This window comes from Calidris pugnax, unplaced genomic scaffold (genome assembly GCF_001431845.1).
Source record: "Calidris pugnax isolate Ruff unplaced genomic scaffold, ASM143184v1 scaffold128, whole genome shotgun sequence".
NCBI classification, from domain to species: domain Eukaryota; kingdom Metazoa; phylum Chordata; class Aves; order Charadriiformes; family Scolopacidae; genus Calidris; species Calidris pugnax.
This window is the reverse complement of record NW_015090851.1, coordinates 1277976-1296991: the sequence shown is the minus strand read 5'-3', so window position 1 is coordinate 1296991 and position 19016 is coordinate 1277976. Positions and strand designations below refer to the sequence as shown.

General features: G+C 34.5%; 1 protein-coding gene across 14 annotated transcripts in view; it reads left to right on the top strand.

Moving 5' to 3' along the window:
• The window catches only part of ERC2 (ELKS/RAB6-interacting/CAST family member 2), a 486059-nt gene that overhangs the window by 341302 nt on the left and 125741 nt on the right, over positions 1–19016 (top strand). For all 14 annotated transcript variants that reach the window (XR_001412191.1, XR_001412196.1, XR_001412199.1 and 11 more), the window contains one exon: positions 11306–11440. Coding sequence is in view for 1 of the 14 variants with exons in the window: in XM_014943272.1 (XP_014798758.1) it covers positions 11306–11440 (135 nt within the window). In the remaining 13 variants the exon portion in view is untranslated. The remainder of the gene's footprint in view (positions 1–11305; positions 11441–19016) is intronic.

Here is a 19016-nt window from a genome sequence, read left to right as displayed (position 1 = left end):
GAAATAAATAAATTTACTGCCACATTTGCAGACCATAGGTCCTCTTTTCAGAATAATTACCATAGGCTTGGGAGAATAGAAAGTCACATTCTTTAGTATGTCTGAAAAGAACTCAACCTTAAACACAGAGGAACTGATTTTTTAAGACACCCTCCCCGAAGTTTTGGGGCTCCCCAAACACCCCCCCCCCCCCCCCCCCCCCCCCCAAACCTGCATCCTTTTCTTTTAATTTTAATCAGTTGGTTTTTTAATCATAAAATGGCAATGTTTTCAACAATGATGAATGTACCGATTTCCATTGCTCGACAGTGCCTGCAGACTGGCAAAGGACATCCCAATAATAAGCTGACCTAAAATAGAAATACACCGAAAATAGAATGTGTTCAAAAATCAAAGTTTAAAAAGTCTCAATTGCAATTGTCAAGGTTTTTTTCTCTTTATAAATTGTTTGTGACTTAAATAATGCTCTTAACACCAAATATGCAGTTTAATGCAGTTTAATTCCTTTCTCCAATTTTTTTATTCTAATTTTTCTTTGAGAACACCAAACAGACTGTAAACTACAAAGACATTGGTTTTGAAGTAATTTGTCACAATTCTTCAAACTGAAAAAGAAGCATCTTAAAGAAATGAAATATAGTGCCTTTGTAAGGGAATGAGAACATATGTGATTTATTTTAAATATGAAGCTACAGATGTACATATATTAAAGATGAAAATATTTATTTGAATGAGTTGAGCACTGTTTTTATGGATTGTGACTGTGTGAGTTTAAGTAAAACTCCTGTTATTTCTAAGTTGGAAGAGAAGTATCGGTTTTATCTCAAGTGCTGGCTTACTTTTACAGTTTTTTTCACATTGTATTTTGATAACCTGGGAAAATTTTTTGTATCACGGTGTATCTACCTGTAAAATTAATGGTAATAATACTGACCTCTGTGTTGTAAACACCTTCCCATAAGAAACAAGCATATTTAATTCTAATGATTTAAATACAATTTATCAGCTGCAGTTTGTCACTTAAGTATTTATTGTTTAGTGGTTTACATAAATGGGAATGCACTCCCAGCAAAATAGAACCACTGGAATTATTTTGATTCGTACACCAAATGCTGTATTTTGAGGGCCATAGAACTTTTTAGTAGGCTTAAAAAAACCTTTCAGAAGTAGAGTATTAAACAAGATCACCACGAGGGCTTGGCTGAGTGATTACATAATATTTATAATCACTCTGGCCAAGATTCCTTTTGAGAATTCTGACAGCTATTTTTAGAGAAATTTGTATAGTGATGCAATCCTTCATGAAATAATTAGCTTAAAGTCCATTTTTAGAACATCTCAAGAGATTTTGGTAAGAGCAGAAGACAATGCTATGTAACTGATTCATTCTGAACTTGGATACTGTGAGAAAATTTCCCAGTTGCCTCTTTCACTTTTGGGATACAGAGCCAAAAATGTAAGTGGAGTTGGCCAAAATGCAAGGTCTTCTAACTCCTTGAGAGCATTTTATTTTTCTTCTCAAAACATGAAATTAGAAACCTTTCCAGCGTTTTCAAGACTGCAGGTGTACAGAATACCCTGGCCAGAGGCAAAGCTGGTGTTTGGCAGTCTTCTCTAGTCTATTAGTTCACTACTCTATATTTCATCACATGAACATATTGCTAATGAAACAAAAAGGGTGAGAAACAATCAAGGAATTTTAAAAATCTGTGTAACCAGTTTCTCAGCAGATTAACCATGAGCAATATTTGCTCCTGCATGCAATACATAGAAGTATTTCTTACTAATTAACATCCAAGTACTTCAAAGAACTCTTTCAGCAGCAAAGGAGTAAAATGGAATTAAAGGCAATGTGTTGCACTGCATATACTGTTATAGTTAAGTACATCAGAAATAGTGTTGGTGGTGACATCGAGCACTGAGGAATAACAAAATACCCCAAGTTATGTTTTCCTTGTTAGATTAATTCACCTGTATTGTAATGTGTATTTTTATGATATTGAAAGTGTTTGTATTACTGTATAAGAAAAAGAATGGGATTAGAAGTTGTTGTGTTTGTGATTAATTTGGCAGCCCAAAACATTCTGCAACACTGTGCATGAATTAATTGAATTTAAGCCCTCTAATGTTTAAAAAGTGGGGGGGTGGGAAATGGGGAAGTCTTTTAATGCTTTCTTATGGTGTCTGTTGACATTATCATCTGTAGACCCTGTGATCAGTAGCACTGTCCTGGTATTGTGTTGGTTCCGAATCACTGTTGCTTCTATTTCTGATGTTGTCAAGCTAAGTTAATGTTTCTGGTTTTCTTGAATTTTACAGGTGGTAATAGTATAGGAGCATGTAATACCACATTATTATTATTATTGCTGTTATTTACACACACAGATGTGCCTCAGAGACAGATGTATTGTACTGTTGAGTCTAGGTGTTACTGCACAGTATATAGAATCCATGTTATGGAGCCATTCACATGGGTAATGCAGACATATTTGACCATTGTGCTATTTCTTTTCCTCTTCTGTTTGTACTGTTTACCATCACTCATAATATTGCTCAAGCTTTAAGCACCTAACCTTGAACAAAGGAGTAGTCCAAGACCCTTAAGTTTTTTGAGTTTTATTTTTGTTGCAGTTACGCTATTTACAAGCTTTTTATTGTGTTTTGGGCAGGTAAGAACAGATGTTCTAATAACTTCATATATTGAATGCTCATATGAGAAAAATCAGTCTGTTTATTTTTTCCTCAAAAATTCTCAGGCAACGTATCAAAGTGGCTATTAATGTCTGATTTTTAATATGTCTGTTCATATCCCGTTTACATCAATACAAGCAGCCCATGCACTCAATAGCCTTAAATTTATTTACTATTCTAAAAATCCTTATAGTTTATAATTTTCAATTTCTTAGAAATACCCTAAGGCAGTATTTCTGTATGTCTTAACATTGAGGTTTATTATCTTCATTTGAATCTGAATTTTGAATCTGTATTTTTGAATCTAAATCTGTAATTCTCAATTTTGCCAAGTGAAAGCAGCTTAGATACAAATCCAATGCAAACAGATCAGTATAGGGCTGAAACAGCAGATGCAAGTTCTCCCTATAGCTTAACGCAGCAGGCTCTGTATGGCACAAGGTAAGAAACAGAATGTGTGTGTGTAGCTAATAGCCTTTGCCAGATCAAATTAGTTAATTCAGAAGAAATGTACTGTGTTGGAAAAATACTGAAAATGTTAGCAATGCTCACACTATACTTTTTACATATTCTCAGTAAGATTTGACAATTTATATTGTACGAGTTGAAGGACTCAAGTCATAGCTGGATATGACAGCACTTTTTCCTCCTCATCCTCTCAGGAATCCAAGTTCCTTCTGATGGCATTTTTACACACCTTCCAATGAGCAGAGCTTTTTTTGCCATGTAGTTTATAGCAGTCAGGCCCTGAAGCCATCACAGGTCTGGTGCATAAGTCCTTTCCTGTTTTGTAGTTGGAGATCTCTTTTAAAAATCTGTTTCTGTTTGTTCTCTGTTCAGAGTTTTTTCATTTTTGAAAAATTTATATCTTAAGCATGGCCGTATCTAATGGCACTCTTTTTCACTGGTGATAATATCATTGTGAATTTACACTAGAACCTCTCAATAACTATAGCTTTCATAATGCACTTTGTACAGGCAAACAGTATAACTCCACTGAGGCTCAAAATTTTAAATGTAAAAAGTAGATTATGCAGGTATAAAATAATGTCTATATTAACACTGGAACTTTTGTAATTTTTTAACTGACTGGCTTAATAGGTGAAAATGGGTATTAAGTATCTCAGATAAGAATAGCGAATATCTCCATTATATAAATGAGTGAACTCACAAGCCAAAAAGTTTTTTTTTCCCCTCCATGAGACATTTTTGAAACAAGTTCTTAAGTTCTACTACAAAGTACCTCATGATAATAAAGGTATATATAGTTTAACACTTGATCTCGTACAGTGCTTATAGTGCAGTAAGTAGCCCATTATTAAAAAATACTTTAAAAATTCAGTGCTAGCTTTTTCTTTTTCTGTAATGGTGGATAAAACATCATTTCTACAATCTAGCATCAAACAAAAATTATTTACAGGTAAGGTGTCTCTATAAAGCATATCAAGACAGTGTTTTGACGCTATCTTCATTTTGGTCCATATTGCAATATACCATCCCCATGTGTTGAAATTTGTTTTATTTATCAATTTTTATTGCATACAACAGAAGATGTAGAAATTTCAACTTAGGTTGTATTTTGTATATGACACAAATAAGACAGCTGGGCTTGGTAAGGAAATTACAAAAATTACAGCTGAAATGAACTGTTCAGACATTAAAGATGCTGAAGGACAATCAGTGCTACTAACCAGAGATTTGCAGTTTCAAACGTCTTGTTTGGCTACTGAAGTTTCTGATTCATGTCTGGCTTTAAATAATTATTATGGGGAAGTATCTTTTTAATAAGTTATTTCCTGTTGTTAAAAAAAGAAGAAAAAAAACAGCGAACTTCACCTTCTTATGTTGCTTGTCTGCATTTAGTAGGACCTGGCCTGAGATGTCCTCAGGCAGCTACTGTTTCAGAGCTTTAATTATGCTTTTTAACCTACTTCTTTATGTCTATGTTTTTACATACTTCTATGTAATTACCAAGTTTAGTAGTAGGACTCAGACAAATACTTTTAGCATGACTTTAGCCCATACATTACTGAGTATGCTGTATTATTACAAGATATTTCCTGTGCTTCAAGCCATACTTTCAATTCACAGAACTTAAAAAGACTTCAAAAACACAAACTCTTAAATGCAGAGACCGCAGCTAAAATGTCAGATGGACCATGTTCAAATCAACATAACTTTGTTCCATCACAAGTGTCAGTAAAGTTGAAATTTGGCCTTAGTACTTCAGATAAGTGTCTGCTTGGCACTTGGAACTGCTGCCTGTCTCAGTCTGCCAAGCATCTAATATCCCAGCTGGTGTTTGTGGGACTATTATTCTTCAGCTTGTGTATGAGCTCTGACTTCTTTCAGAATAAGTCGGTCACATTTTGTAATCTTGCAAAGCAGCAGGTGTAAGGATTGTTAATATCAGTTAAATAATACTCTAATTAAAAAAGAACTGAAATATATGCAAAACTTTTATGCTCACGTTCGACACTAAATTATCAGATCCAAGTCTTTGAGAAGATCTACATTGGAAGCTGCTTTCCATTTCTGCACAGCAGTCAAAGCATCTAATTTGACCAGCAATTGCTCTTGTATTTCACCTGGGAGAATGGTTGGATTTCATGAAAACTTGGAAACTACTCAGTACTGTTTATTAGTCCCTATTCTCTGTCCTGTGAATGTGGAGAAGGCAGACAGGGCTCGAAGAACAAGTGTTCTGATTATATGCATGTTACAAATGATAAGAATTGTAAGATTTTCATGTAAAATATCACATGAATTAATTTTAATATATAACTCGATATATACAGAAAAAAGAAAAAATTATATGCTCTCCTAGCATAAAAACTTTACTGTGTTTTTCATATGCAACAGTCATATCATTAATAAGGTAAAAAATAAAAAGAGTTAAATGAGGAGTAGCCAAAGTTTTCTCCAATAAGCTATCATGCACACTTTTAGCCTGCATGCATCCTGTCTCTCACACTTTCCAAGACAAGTCATACACTATAACAGGAAAAGGAAACATGCTTATTAGCTCATTTCGAATTTTAACAGGGGAAAAAATTAATTGTGTTCTTCAATGGAGGGGGGAAACAAAGGAGTGAAACCCATGTTAAAATATAGTTAAGACTGTAAGAATAGATTACATATGAGGGTGTTATAAAAAGAAAATGCATAATTAAAGTACTCAGTAAAACATAAGTCTACCCCATAGTGATGCATTCCAACACCCATACGGTTTTGATTATGATAGTTATTTAGAAACTGGAGTTCCTAGTAAGTAACCATACTGTAATGTTATTGCTGTCTTTTGGTTACTGATGAGTGCTTGCAAACTTACAGTCTTCATAACTTAGGGGTTTTTTTTCTATTTGAATTTTCTTTGTGTCTAAAAACTAACTGCATAAGCAACAAAAAAGCCTGAATTTAATATTATCATGTATTTTTTAATGATTGTAGACAAGAGTATAATATATTTTGGAAATAATTAACATCATGTTGCTAGTATTATGCTGTTAGAATTGGCCTGAATAATTAGCATAAAGTGATACAAAATCTGGAATACTTCTACAAATTGAAGTGCATTTCTTCCATGCACTTCAAGTATGGGCAAAAGGTCTTTCAAAGCAATGGCCAATTAACAGATATCCAGAAATACAGACTTTTAAACACACAATTTTATAGATCTTTACTTCCTGGATTTCAAAGTTAGAAGATTTTTTTTGTGTTTTCTGAAATTGTCTTAGGAAAAAAAGCTCAGATTAAATCATATAGTAGTAAAAATTAGGAAGGCAAGAATGAAACGGCTGCCACATGAAGATCTCAAAGTGCTTTGTGGAAATATTAGCATGCTTAGTTTCAACTAGTGAGATTGCAAGAGGTAGAGGTTCTGTGTCACTGAAGACAACAAGAGGCCATTACAGAATCAAAGCTAGAATGTGGGTCTCTAGATTTTAAATTCCATGCTTTAATAATTAGACCACAAGATATCTCTAGGATAGCTTGTAGGCCTTGTATCTGCCTCCCTCCCATATTACATAGGGAAAAACCCTACCTTATTGAAAGTAAATATTCTAGAAATGTTTCAAATTCCATTTAGTGAAGAGAGATTGAGAAGAAAATCCAAAGGAAAGTAATAGCTATTGAATGGTATTACACCTATATCCCAGAGCAACAAATCTTACTATTTTTCGTCATTTGAACCTCATTCATGAGAGTTTTGTTGTTAACTTGATCCAGATGACAGATCAAAGCATAGTTACCTATTGCCACCTTGCTAAAATATTTTTTAAAAGACAGTTTTAATATTATAGTTTTACAGTTACAGATTGCTGTTAAGCTATTTAGTCTGTTACCAGTCAATCAAAGACTTTCATTTCACTTCAGTAGATCCTTAAACTCAACAGAATTTTAGGAGGACAAAAAATATCTGTCAGTTTTCTTACAGTGCTAGATCATAAATTCTTTGGTAAGTGGGTTAAAAATTCAGTTACACATACCATTCATGACCTTGACAGCTTAGAAACTACTGATATTGAATGATCAAAGTCAACTGTTTCGAGCCCTGAGGGTTAATATAGCTGTGCACCTAGATTTAAGGTGCTTTAATTCCTCTATCATTCCTTTATTTCCAAATGGAAGCAGTATTTATTGAATGTAGTCAATAAATTTACGGGAAAAAAAATCTGAGGAAGCTGTTTAGGCTAAAACTAAAAAGGCTATACATGGTCTGTAGGAGATGCAGTTAATTAATTGTTGCATTTTACAAGTTAATGTTTTTTTCTTTCCTAATATAAATCTAAATTAAAACCTGCTCCTTCTCAGGTGTGGGCCTAATGTTCACCAGGCATTTTTTAAAAAAAACACTGTTAGTAGGATAATTTTGTTGTCAGAGCTGTGGCTATGTAAATTTTGAGAAAACCCATTTTCAGGAAAACCATATCCATAATAATAGGTTTGAGCAGAGAATGGGAATATGGAGTAATTTGTGCAGAGTAACATATGATGCAAATTAGATATGACACAGTTTAAGTGCGTGTACAATCATCACTCTAATTTTCATGAATTGTACATTCCAAGAACGAGTTTCCCCGAACATCCAGGAAATTCATATTGAATAATCTGTTGTGCTTTCAAAAGTAATATAAGAAAAGGTCTTGAATGTTCTTGAATATGATTTTTTTTAAGTATGCTGAAGATGTTGCAGGAAATGATGGCATTACCAAGTCAGTAGGTGGCATTTTTTCCTTGTGGTCAGTACTGAAGCAGTGTCCTAATGTGATCATAACGTGATGACCCAGACCATGAGAATTTACTGTCTGTCTGATAAACCAGTGTCCTAAAATGTAGACACTTTCCTGTGTTTTTGTGTTCATTCTTGTATGTAAGCGTAGGGGTGGAAAGCCCTGGGGTCCTTAACAATTTCCAATGTGGTTAATTAATTTCTTCCTCAAATAAAAATGTACCTGGCGTTTTGAAGCCTACTAAGGATTACAAGAGTTAACAAGGGAAGCAAAGAGAAGTAATGTTACAAGTTTTTGGTTAGAAGGACCTGTAATGGATTGTACTGTTCCTCTGAATGGCTTTACTTTTGTTCCTCCTCTGGAAATCCTCATGTTCATCCTCCTCAAAATTTCTGCTCTTAAAAGTTTGAAATCATATCGTGTTTTGTACTTCTTAAGTTAAAGCTAATTATACCAGGAAAATACAGTTCAGTGTGGAAGTGTAGCACTCTGGCAGTGGCTAAAGCAAGGACAAACATAACCTGAAAATCGTATTAGTTATCATAAGGAAGAACTAACAAAACCAAAAAGCTTTTAAAAATAATATTTTTCAAATTATTTAACATCATTTTCAGAAGTAATTTTAAGAAATCAATGACAATCACAAGTCGTGTAAATGTTTGGATGATTTGATGATCAGGTGAGTGGAATAGAAATTCTCATTTCACATTTCTTATATATTTTGCTTCCAGAACAGACACACTAAAGGAAGCTTACTACAGCATTAACGTTTCTTTGTGCACATTTTACTGCAATCTGGCATCCAAAAGGAAGAAACATTAGAAGTGGTTTATTTATATTTCAGCACCAAATTAGAAAGATGACATCATTCATTTACAGTTCTTATCCCATGACATGTTTAATCCCCAACACCTCATTACAGGGGACACTTTTAGGATTGCATATATCATCTTGTTTAACTTTTGCATTCTTTTATGGAATACAGTTGAAAGGTAGGAAATTTAAGGCTGTTCATTGATAAGAAAATAAACTAATAAAATGTTAGGAGCTTCCCCAAAGAGGCGGGATGTTACAGTGTTTACCGTAAGTGGGTTATTATTTGTCTATTAATTCTCCATCTCTTCTACTCTTTTGTTCAAAAGACCTTCCTTTTTAAGGCTAAAGACAAACAGAAAAATTATGATGGTTCAGATTGAGTTGGTCTTTTGGCAAAATCAGTAGAAATTCATAGCTGCAATTCATACAGCTGTATACTGCCATCTTCTTATATGGGATGGAGAAAATGAAATGGTTCCAACTGTGCAGAAAATAGTGTTAAAAAGTGTGAAATGATATCATATAGTGCCACTGCAATTCCAGTTCAAAGGACTCCACCATTTGACCTGTGGTCACATTTATTCTGTGACACACTGAGAAGATGCTATTTTAGTGCTGTAGCGATACTCAAAAAGAGTTTGACAGTGGCTGAAGGAGGTGCACGTCCAATCTGTGTGTGTTTCTCTGTCTTATTATTGTAGATGCCTTAGGGTTTTGGTTTAATTGGTTGGTTTGTTTGTTTTTATGTGAACCGTGTACAGATACCCTCCTGTAGAATACTTTTCTATGATCCTTCTACTTGACATCACATGTGAAGTGCTTGAGAAGCTTTGTGACATTTCAAAAAAAAAAATCAATTGCTAAAAAGACCCATCAAGATTTCCTGCGATCCCTGTGGTTCATAGTTTTCCTCACATTGGATTTTATTATACTTCAAATATTGTGTAATATGAATAATTTGCTTTTTTTCCAAATCTCTTTTCTACTTTAGCAAAAGCACATTAAAATTGGTGAATTTAGTAGCAATCTCCGAGTTCTAACATGTTCTATTAAAATATACTTACCAGTGAAATTTTTCTAACAGAGATTTTGATATAGGATTATTTTCATAGGAAAATCAATTTACAGTAGTCCTGAAAGTAACTTTACCACATACTAGCTATGGAACACTAGCTATCTCACGGGCACTTCTAATTGGAAGCCAGACAGACCTAATAATATAAGAACATAGCCTAACAAATTAGTTGTGTTTAAATTAATCTGTTTAAGTTGGTCTTTTAGAACTCATTAGTTTGGGCAAAGCCCTGGCATAATGTGTTTAGCCAGTGTCCTCACTGGAGTTAGCATGAATCATGCTACCTTGGAGCATGGGTAAAATAAACTGTGGCTTTTGCAGTTGTTTCAGTTTCTTATCTTTACTTGCTTGCTTGGCAAACTCAAATGAAGTCTGCATAGAGAATTGGCACAAAGTAGATAATGCTCCTTCAAAAGCAACCTTACTCCTATAGGGTTCAGGTGAGATTTTTGAAGATGGCGTTTTAAGATGTGTTGACTGCTGTCTTTCCTTCAGTCATCTGCATGATATTAATTGCATATGTCTCTAATTGATTCTTCTAATTTTGGAAGAGGTCTTTGAGAGTTGACAACATTTTCTTCTTGGTTTTGTTAGAGCAAAAATAAGTAAAACTTGATTGCAATTTAACAAGTTTGCCTGGAGAGCCTTCACTCCTACTAACAGAAAAGATAAGTGCCGTATCCACTGGTATTGGGTAATTGAAATTTACATATTTTTGGTATTATGAGTAAGGTTGAAATTATTCCAGTCTATGTATTTCACGGTATAGAATAACTATAATAGTGATAAAGAGCAATGACATATATTATTATCTCACGGAGACATGGATTTTATTATCCTTACATGGTAGTAGCTGAAGTGTTGATGATCTTTTTTTTAAGATCTATATCTAAGACTTAGTTTCATTCAGTAACGTGTCAAATTCCATAATCACTTTTTTCTCTAAGTGCCTGTGTCTATATCAGTTAGTTTTCAGATTCTTTTAGCTTACTGTTTAGCAGAGTGGTCCTGGTGTACAATTACAATAATTAAGCTAAAATAGAGCTTTTAGCATAACTATTCATGATCATTATTGACAGGCCTCAGTAGCTAACTGTAAATATTTGAAGTACAGTTAATATTCCTTTCACTGAGATTTTAGAAGTTAATTGGCAAGACATAATAATGGACTAGAAAAAACAGGAAACTGTTCTAAAATAGTGAATTTAGAAAACTTGAATGTCTTTGTTGACACCCTTCGAACACACCGTCTTGGATCATGTCCTTTTCTGACTTCTTTGTGCAATTCTACTCATGTGAAAACTGAAATAGAAGATGTGTTCACATACTGTTATCTTTTTCTATTTCTGTTTCCTTTTCTATGTGAGGCAGCAGTCCGGACTTCTATTGTTAGATCCTCACAGCTACCAAAAAAAAAAAAAAAAAGCTAAGATCTTAAGTAACATATTCCAACATGTAATAGAATTGTCTCCCTTTGCATTTTAAACAGACACAAAACAGAATGAAATTGATGGCAGATAACTATGATGATGACCATCACCACTACCACCATCATCACCACCACCACCATCACCGGTCTCCTGGGAGGCCACAACACTCCAACCACAGACCCTCTCCAGATCAGGTTAGTCACCGCTTTTTTCACCTTCAGTTTTATAATTTTACTATTTTGATATTTGAAGATAAAATAAATATTCCAAAGAAATATTAGCAATTGCTGTGTTGTTTGAACTGAAATTAATAGCTTTGGTATTTATTTCCATCCCTGAAAGAGTTTAAACATTTTATCTTTTTGTCTGGTGTCTTATATTTTTCTTCCCTAGTTTTTTTAGAAGTTTTGCAGCTATTTTTAGCAATTCATATCTCAACTTTTTCAGTTGAAAATCAGTGGAAAATATCCTACTTAGTGATTACTAGTGATTTCAGAAGTATACACATGTATGCATGTGTGTAAACCACACTGCCAGCATGCCATGTCTTTCTAGCTGATACTGGGTGGCACTATTCCATTTCAAATTAATATGCTTACTAAGTGGAAAGTGAGCTTGTCAGCTGTGGATGGAGTCTGGCCTGAAGAAGACTTTCAAATTTTTAGATAGACTTCTTTTCACTACATGACTCTTTAACCTACTGCGGTGGGTGAGAGTTGAAAATTGCAGGAGTTTTAGGAAGACCTCTGTCACAGTAGGACAAGGAGGAAAGTTATTCATATATGTATTTATCGGCAGTAGAAAAAACAGTCTTTAGAAGCAAGTAACACTATTCCAGGTAGAGAACCCTAGGGAAAAATAAAACATTGCTTTTTATATGAAGATTCATTGTTTGATACTAAATGAGTTCATAAGTTCATAATGTCTGGGTAGAAATAAAAGGGAAATACATTGGTGAAATTGTAACAGGGATTCATGATAGACTACGTAATTGGGAATAGGAGACAAAGAGGCAAATTACACTTTTTTTTAGAATGACCAATAGAGTTGTGTTTAAGAAAGGAACTAGTAAGTATGAGAAAATTCATTTTCTTGGATACCAACTAAAAAAAACCCATAACCTGAATAACAGAACACTGAATCTTTCAAGTTTTTGGAACACATGAAGAATAACTTTTTCTTTCAGAAAGTGTAGAAGGGTATTAAGGACTTGCTGTCTTGGTTTTAGATCTGTTTCTGATTAATAGAGATAAGTTGGCCGAGTTTATAAAAGAAGGCAAAATTGTCTGAAAATGAACATGAAATAAAAAATGTTTTGGCTTTGTGCAAGGACTAGAATGAGAAAAACAGAATGAAGGCGAGAGATGTGAAAAAAAGGGTAAAACCAAACTGTTACTGAAACACAGACACTGGTTTCAACTAATTCAAGAAACTTGAACCTGTGAAGAAAATCTGAGGGACAAGACAATGTGAGAGAGCTAACAATTAGTGGAGGCGACACTTTTCAATGCACTGCAAGAGGTTATTCAGGGAATAGAATGGATAAGAAGTATAATGAAAGTCTGTATCAAAACATCTTCAAGAACTTAAAAAACTTAAGATTATGAATGATGGAAATGGTTACATGATTAAAGACAGAGCACGTAAAATACTAACTATTTTACCAGTATTTACTAGTACTAGTGTTCTCAGTTTGAATTATTTATGATTCTGTTCAACAACTTTCATGTAGGATATAGGAGATACTTGGAGGTTCAACGAAGGCAAACACTATTAACTTTACAAATAAAAAATATAGGAATTTATGAATAACATTATTTCCGATCCTAGAAAGTTATGGAATAAATTATTAATAAATAGAAAGCCAATAGTCTTTTTACTATTCATTTTCAGTAGCTTGATGTCTATATTAGACTGTATCTAAGGTTATCCATCCGAGGTTATCCATCCATCTATCTATCTCAGCGTATATTAGATCACTTTATACTTGCCTCACCCTTGTCCCCTTTTCCTAATCATCGACCGGCAGTTCTCCTAGACCAGATAACCTGTTTTTATGTTACGTTCTTGAAGGTATGAGATTTTTTATCACTGTATACTCACTTTATTCTCATGCTCTTTCCTCGGTGACAGTTTTGGGTGACTCTCTAGAACAGAATGCAGGTCTAGATTACTTCTACATAGCATACCCATCCTATATTTAGTCTGCCTGTATTTGTCAACGATAAATTATGTCAAGCAAATCTAATTTCCTTTGATAGGGTAACTGGCTTTGTGACTGAAGTAGAAAGTGGTAGATGTGACATAACTTTGAATTAATAGGGCCTTTAACACTCACCCACCATATATTTGTAATACACAAATAAATACATTAGTTTGTAATTTAATTAATATGTAATGTAAAATGCATTACAATACTAAAAGCTGCAACTATAAATAATACTATTTTAATTTAATTAAGTATGAAAACACCATGAAATGGATGTGCAAGTGATACAAGTAACATGCTACAGACAAATTTTCCGTTACTCATTGTCAGACAAGAGGGACGTTTACAGTGGTATTTCAAAGAGGCCTGTCCTTTATATGCTTCTGAGGAGTATTTTTTTAGAAATTATTTTAGTGATTAAATAGAAAAAAAACCTGTGAATATTGTTGATAATGAAGAAAGTTGCAAGAAGCTGCAGGCATAGTAGGGACAGTTAAACTGCTCAATAATCTGCTCCCGTCTCAATAAACTGGAGAGAAAGTCTAGAAAAAGGAATCTGAAATTCAGTAAACGCAAGTCCATTTACAAGGGAGAACTGAGGCAGTAGCATGGAAAAAGGAACCTGGATTGCCCATAATATACAGCAGCAATAGAATACCATTGCAATGAAGTTGGATCTAATTCTGGGATGGCTGTGGTACTGGAAGAGAAGCAGGAAGTAATTATTCTGTTCTTTTGAGCACTTGTGAGACCTCATCTAAAAAACTGTATACAGTTTTGATCACCATGCTTCAAGAAAGGTCGACAAATTGGAAAGGGACAAAAGGAGAGCAACAAGAATGCTAGGAGTTTTAGGGAACATGACCTATGAGAAAGGCTTAAAGAACTGGGTTTGTTTAGTCTAGAAAGTACTAAGGGGGAGACATAAGTCTTCTAATACATAAAATGTTGTTGTAAAGAAGACGATGATCAATTGTATTCCAGTGCCCACTGGAGAAGAGTAGGAATGGTAAATTTAATTTAAACCGAAAATAACTGGGTTAGTTATTAAAAAAAGGAAACTTTTTCACTACGAGTCTAATGAATCTGGAAGTGGAAAGAAAACGTGGACATTCTTTCATATAGATGTAATGGAGCTCCTTTCTTGGAGATTTTTAAGAACAGGTTAGATGAATATTTGTTGCCCACAATAATAGCTTTATTTCATCTTGTGTTGGTGCATTGAGCTTGGAGTAGATGTTCTCCTGTACCGCTGTCCCTAAATTTCCACAGACTCTGTGAACAATGCAGTAGCCCAGCAGACGTTTAATTGTAAAGCAAGCAAATAGGAGATCCATAGCAAAATCCTTGCTAAAATAATCTTTGAGAACAGCAGAGTCAATGATATTCATGAGTGAACCCAACTCATTGCTTTAGCTTACATTTTTCAATCACGGATTTTACTTTTTTTTTTACTTTCTGTGTTGTTACCTACCATTCCATACAGCATTCTTCTGTGCAGCAATTTGATTGCCATGTGCCATACAAACCCGTTTTGTCCATTCAGTATATCTGTATGTAACATGTGGGTTTTGATGACCATAATCCAACATACTGCTAGTAGTTTGAAACCACAGAATAAACTGACAAAACAATGAACTTGCAGATCATCAGAGGGCATTTTTAACTTTTTAAGGAGATGAGAAAGTGCTGTGTATTGCAACATAAATGCAATTCAATTTAATGAATACTAGGTAATGTTTTTGCAAGTCTTCTCAGAAATGCTGGAGAGAAAGGGATAGTTGAATGTGTGGTGTTATTCTTGAAACATTTCTCATTTCTATGGATAATACTGGATTTTCTAATTTAAGTGCTACATTTATAAGGCAATACATGTTTGTTATATGTAGCTGTAAAACTATTTACGTGTGCATTTGAATACATATCTGTAAGGAAGAATAAGATACTTCCTGCTTACTGATGTAAAACACTGTATATATACTACCATTACTGCTTTAAAGATAATGGTGTAACAACAGTGTTTTAGAAGAAAAATACGCACACATCCTGTTTCAAATATGCATCCTTTTTACGTGGTGCTGTTTGGTTCAGATATTGACGTTTTGTTTTAATGATCATGTTTTTGTTATAAGTGTTACTTGTTACATATCCTGCTATGGGCAGCATGTGGCAGCGTGGTACTAGATGTAGTAAGGGAAAGAATCTCTGACTTCCCTTGCAGGAGCTAGTTGGGCACCTTTTTTCAAAGGTAATGGATGTGTTTAAGTCTTCAGGCTGCTGCTAGGGAGCAAAGCCAAGTTTCCAGCCACTTCTTGCCTAAATGCCCTCTTTTTGCTCTTCTGTTTAGGGAGTGGTATAGGTTGGCAACCTTTTTTGCCCCTGTATGTCTGGACCTAAACTCTGGGGAAGATGTAAGAAAACTTCACGAGCAACTAACTCTCCTGTGCCCATACACATGGTCATGTTACAGAGAGACATGATTTCCCAGTTATGTTGGTGCATCTGATTTTTGTTTGATATAAATAAATTTCTGGGAATTGAGTGCTGCCATGTCACTAACATTGCAATATTAAACATTTTTACTAGCCTTTAAAAAACTTGGAAAAAAAGATAATTTTGAGGCTTTGCACTAAAAACTTAAATTTATTCTCTTCAGTTTTGGCTTGAGAGTTGGCAATCTTTCTTAAATTCCACCTGGAAACATTTTGGCAGTCAGTGTGTATCCTGGAGTGCGGGTGTAATACTCCTAGCATGAAAATGAGCTTAATAAGCATTCTGTACTAGCATCAGTTTCCAAGGAGTTGTAATATGTAGCCCCTTGTAGAGTGCATTACAGTAATCTAATCTGGATTGTTGCATCCAAGATCTACCTGGAACAAAAAAAAAACATGGCTAAATAAATTTGAACTTCCAGATTTAGAAGTTGTCCAGCCCCATAGCGTAGACTTCCTCACAACGCCGACTGTCCAACTCTGTGCTCTCTTATTTCTCTGTTTTTCCTTAAAAACTTCTTCTTTTGGCCTCAATTGCCCACATAATCTTTCAATTTTCTTACTTGTATTGAAAATATCTTGAAGGAAGTGCCTATTTGTGTCACACAAGTGACTGCGTGCTCTTGACGCAAACTGCTGTTACTGTTGAAAGTTGACAGGAATCAGCACATTTGTATTCCCAGCCGCAGCTGCCTTATGTACTGCTGCCCTTCTGTCGTTTTTTTGCTTGCAGTTCTAGTATCATAACAGGCCTGTAAGTTACTCACCAACAGGGAATTCCGTCTTACTAACCACAAGTCTGATCAAATTGAGACATCTCATCCCCTTTGTTTTTCTGATTTCAGAAGCCTTTCTGCCCCTGCATATTTGTATCCTGTGCCGAGTTTCAGGCTCTAGTCACCCAAATTCACTTACTATTAATTTTCTAGGCGTTTTACATTCCTTGCTGTCTCTGAAATAGTCCTTAATTTACTGGCACATATGAGAGATGTCTAACTCTAGGATGGTCTCCACATAACAAATAGCATTCTTTTGCTGTCACCTAGGACTTTCTTGTTCAAGTTCATGAGATCTTTGCTATGCAATTGAAAGGTGCGAAGTTCATGTTGCTGCGTATGGACTATGTGGTTAAAAACTGTATCTGGATTATTTATATTAAAAGCAGCATCTCTGCATAAAAAATGGGTCCTGAAAGAAGTTGTGTAGGTAATCTATGACATGCATGAATCTAGGACGTACCTATGTTAGTTTGATGGCATTCTTATAGGAGGTTATGCTATTGGAGAGAGCATATTGAAGAAGTTGATTCTGCATCCACACAGTGGAAGGCTGAAGATATAACATTCAAAGAATTTTCATATTTTATAATCCTGATGATTATAAAAACTATCAAATCTTTTTACTTCCCATATTAATGGACATTTTTAAAGACATAAAATGTAAGGTGTTTCTCATTTTGTAAGAGTTTCCTGAGTTAGCAAGATGTAGAGTCGAAGTTGAATGCTTTACTCCATGGTCACCAAGGCTAAAAATATATTTCGGTTTTGTTTTATGATGAGAGGTGATAGATACTCTCATAGAAAGAAACTGATTTTTAGAAAAATATGAATATCATAGGGTGTGCTATAACATTGTAGGAGCAGGCTGCTTTCCAAAAAAGTTGGCCTTTTCTTAGAAGCTGTAATTGAAGATGGAATGTCACATGGTGTTGTAAGCATGTATTAGGTCCTTTTACATATTTTAATCTAGTCTGGCTACATAGAGATTTTGTACCTATTTGAAACATTTATGATGACCCTTCTACAAAGTAGTTTTGTTTAGAAGTAATTTTTCATAAACTCACCCTCATGTTTTCCATTACTCTGAAATCTCAGCAAAGAGACCTAAATGGTAGTTCAAGGTTTCTGAATTATCCTCTTATCTAAAGAAGTGCTCCTTATTAGGACAGTGATGAGGCAGTGTGTGTCTATGAAGCTTCCCTTATTGCCACTCTTCAGTCAGAAAACCAACTTTTAAAGAACTATCTGATAGATGTCTTAGTATTAAATATGTGTAGTTTTAAAAAGATTTTTCAGTGTGTGCTGGTAAACTCATTCATTTGAGAAAGAAATCACAGGCAATGATGCACAAAACTTGACAACAATCTGACTCTTGCAAAGTAGGAGTATGCCACTAAAAACTAACTTTTTGAAGAAGACTACGCTCTCAAAAAAAGTGTTTACTGATTTGTAAAGTGGTGACTGATCTTGGCAACAAGTCTTTGTTCATCAGCTGGAACTGCTAAATATCCTTGGAGTTGCTGAAAGATGATATGTGAAAAACTCTGAACAGGTCAGATAGGATTTTGTTTGAGGTGGATGACTTTGAAATCAGAGCTAAAAGACAGTCAAACAATGATTATTATTTTAGTGTTTGGATCCTGATCTGCAAATCACTTTTATAGATCCATATATGATTTTAGGGGAAAGGAGTGCATGCTACTTTGTGTATCTTGGCAGCTCTGGCTGTTAGCACAATGCCTTATATTCTGTGGCCATATTGGAAAGTTGCCAACTTCAAACTCCTGAATTGGCCTCAGGAATATTGAAACTGGGATTTGTCTTTAAAGAAAAAACACAAAACCAAACAACACAACTTAGAAGGAGGACAAGCATAAAACAGATTATTTTAGTTTATTCAAATAACCATGGTTATTTCAAAAGCATGAAATTCTTCAAATTTCTTTAGACTGTGAGTAGAAAGTTCAATCTGAGCAGAAATTTAGTAGTAAAAAACTGAAATATCATATTTGAGGGTTTACTGCAACATTAAAACTTTGTCTATTAGTTGTTTAGGAAAGAACAAAAATAAGGGGAAAACCAAAAGCACAAGTGAAATTTTAGTATATGTAAGAAGTGATATGATATAGCTGTTTAATGCAGTAAATTGGAACTATTGGCTCCCTCCCTGACCCAGATTTTGTTTAATATTCTGTGTGTTTCTTTATCCTGTATGTTTACACATTGTATTTGGGCAGGTGTGAGCTTGCTCTTGTCTGTTCACTAAGTGTATGTGAACTTGTTCTGCTGG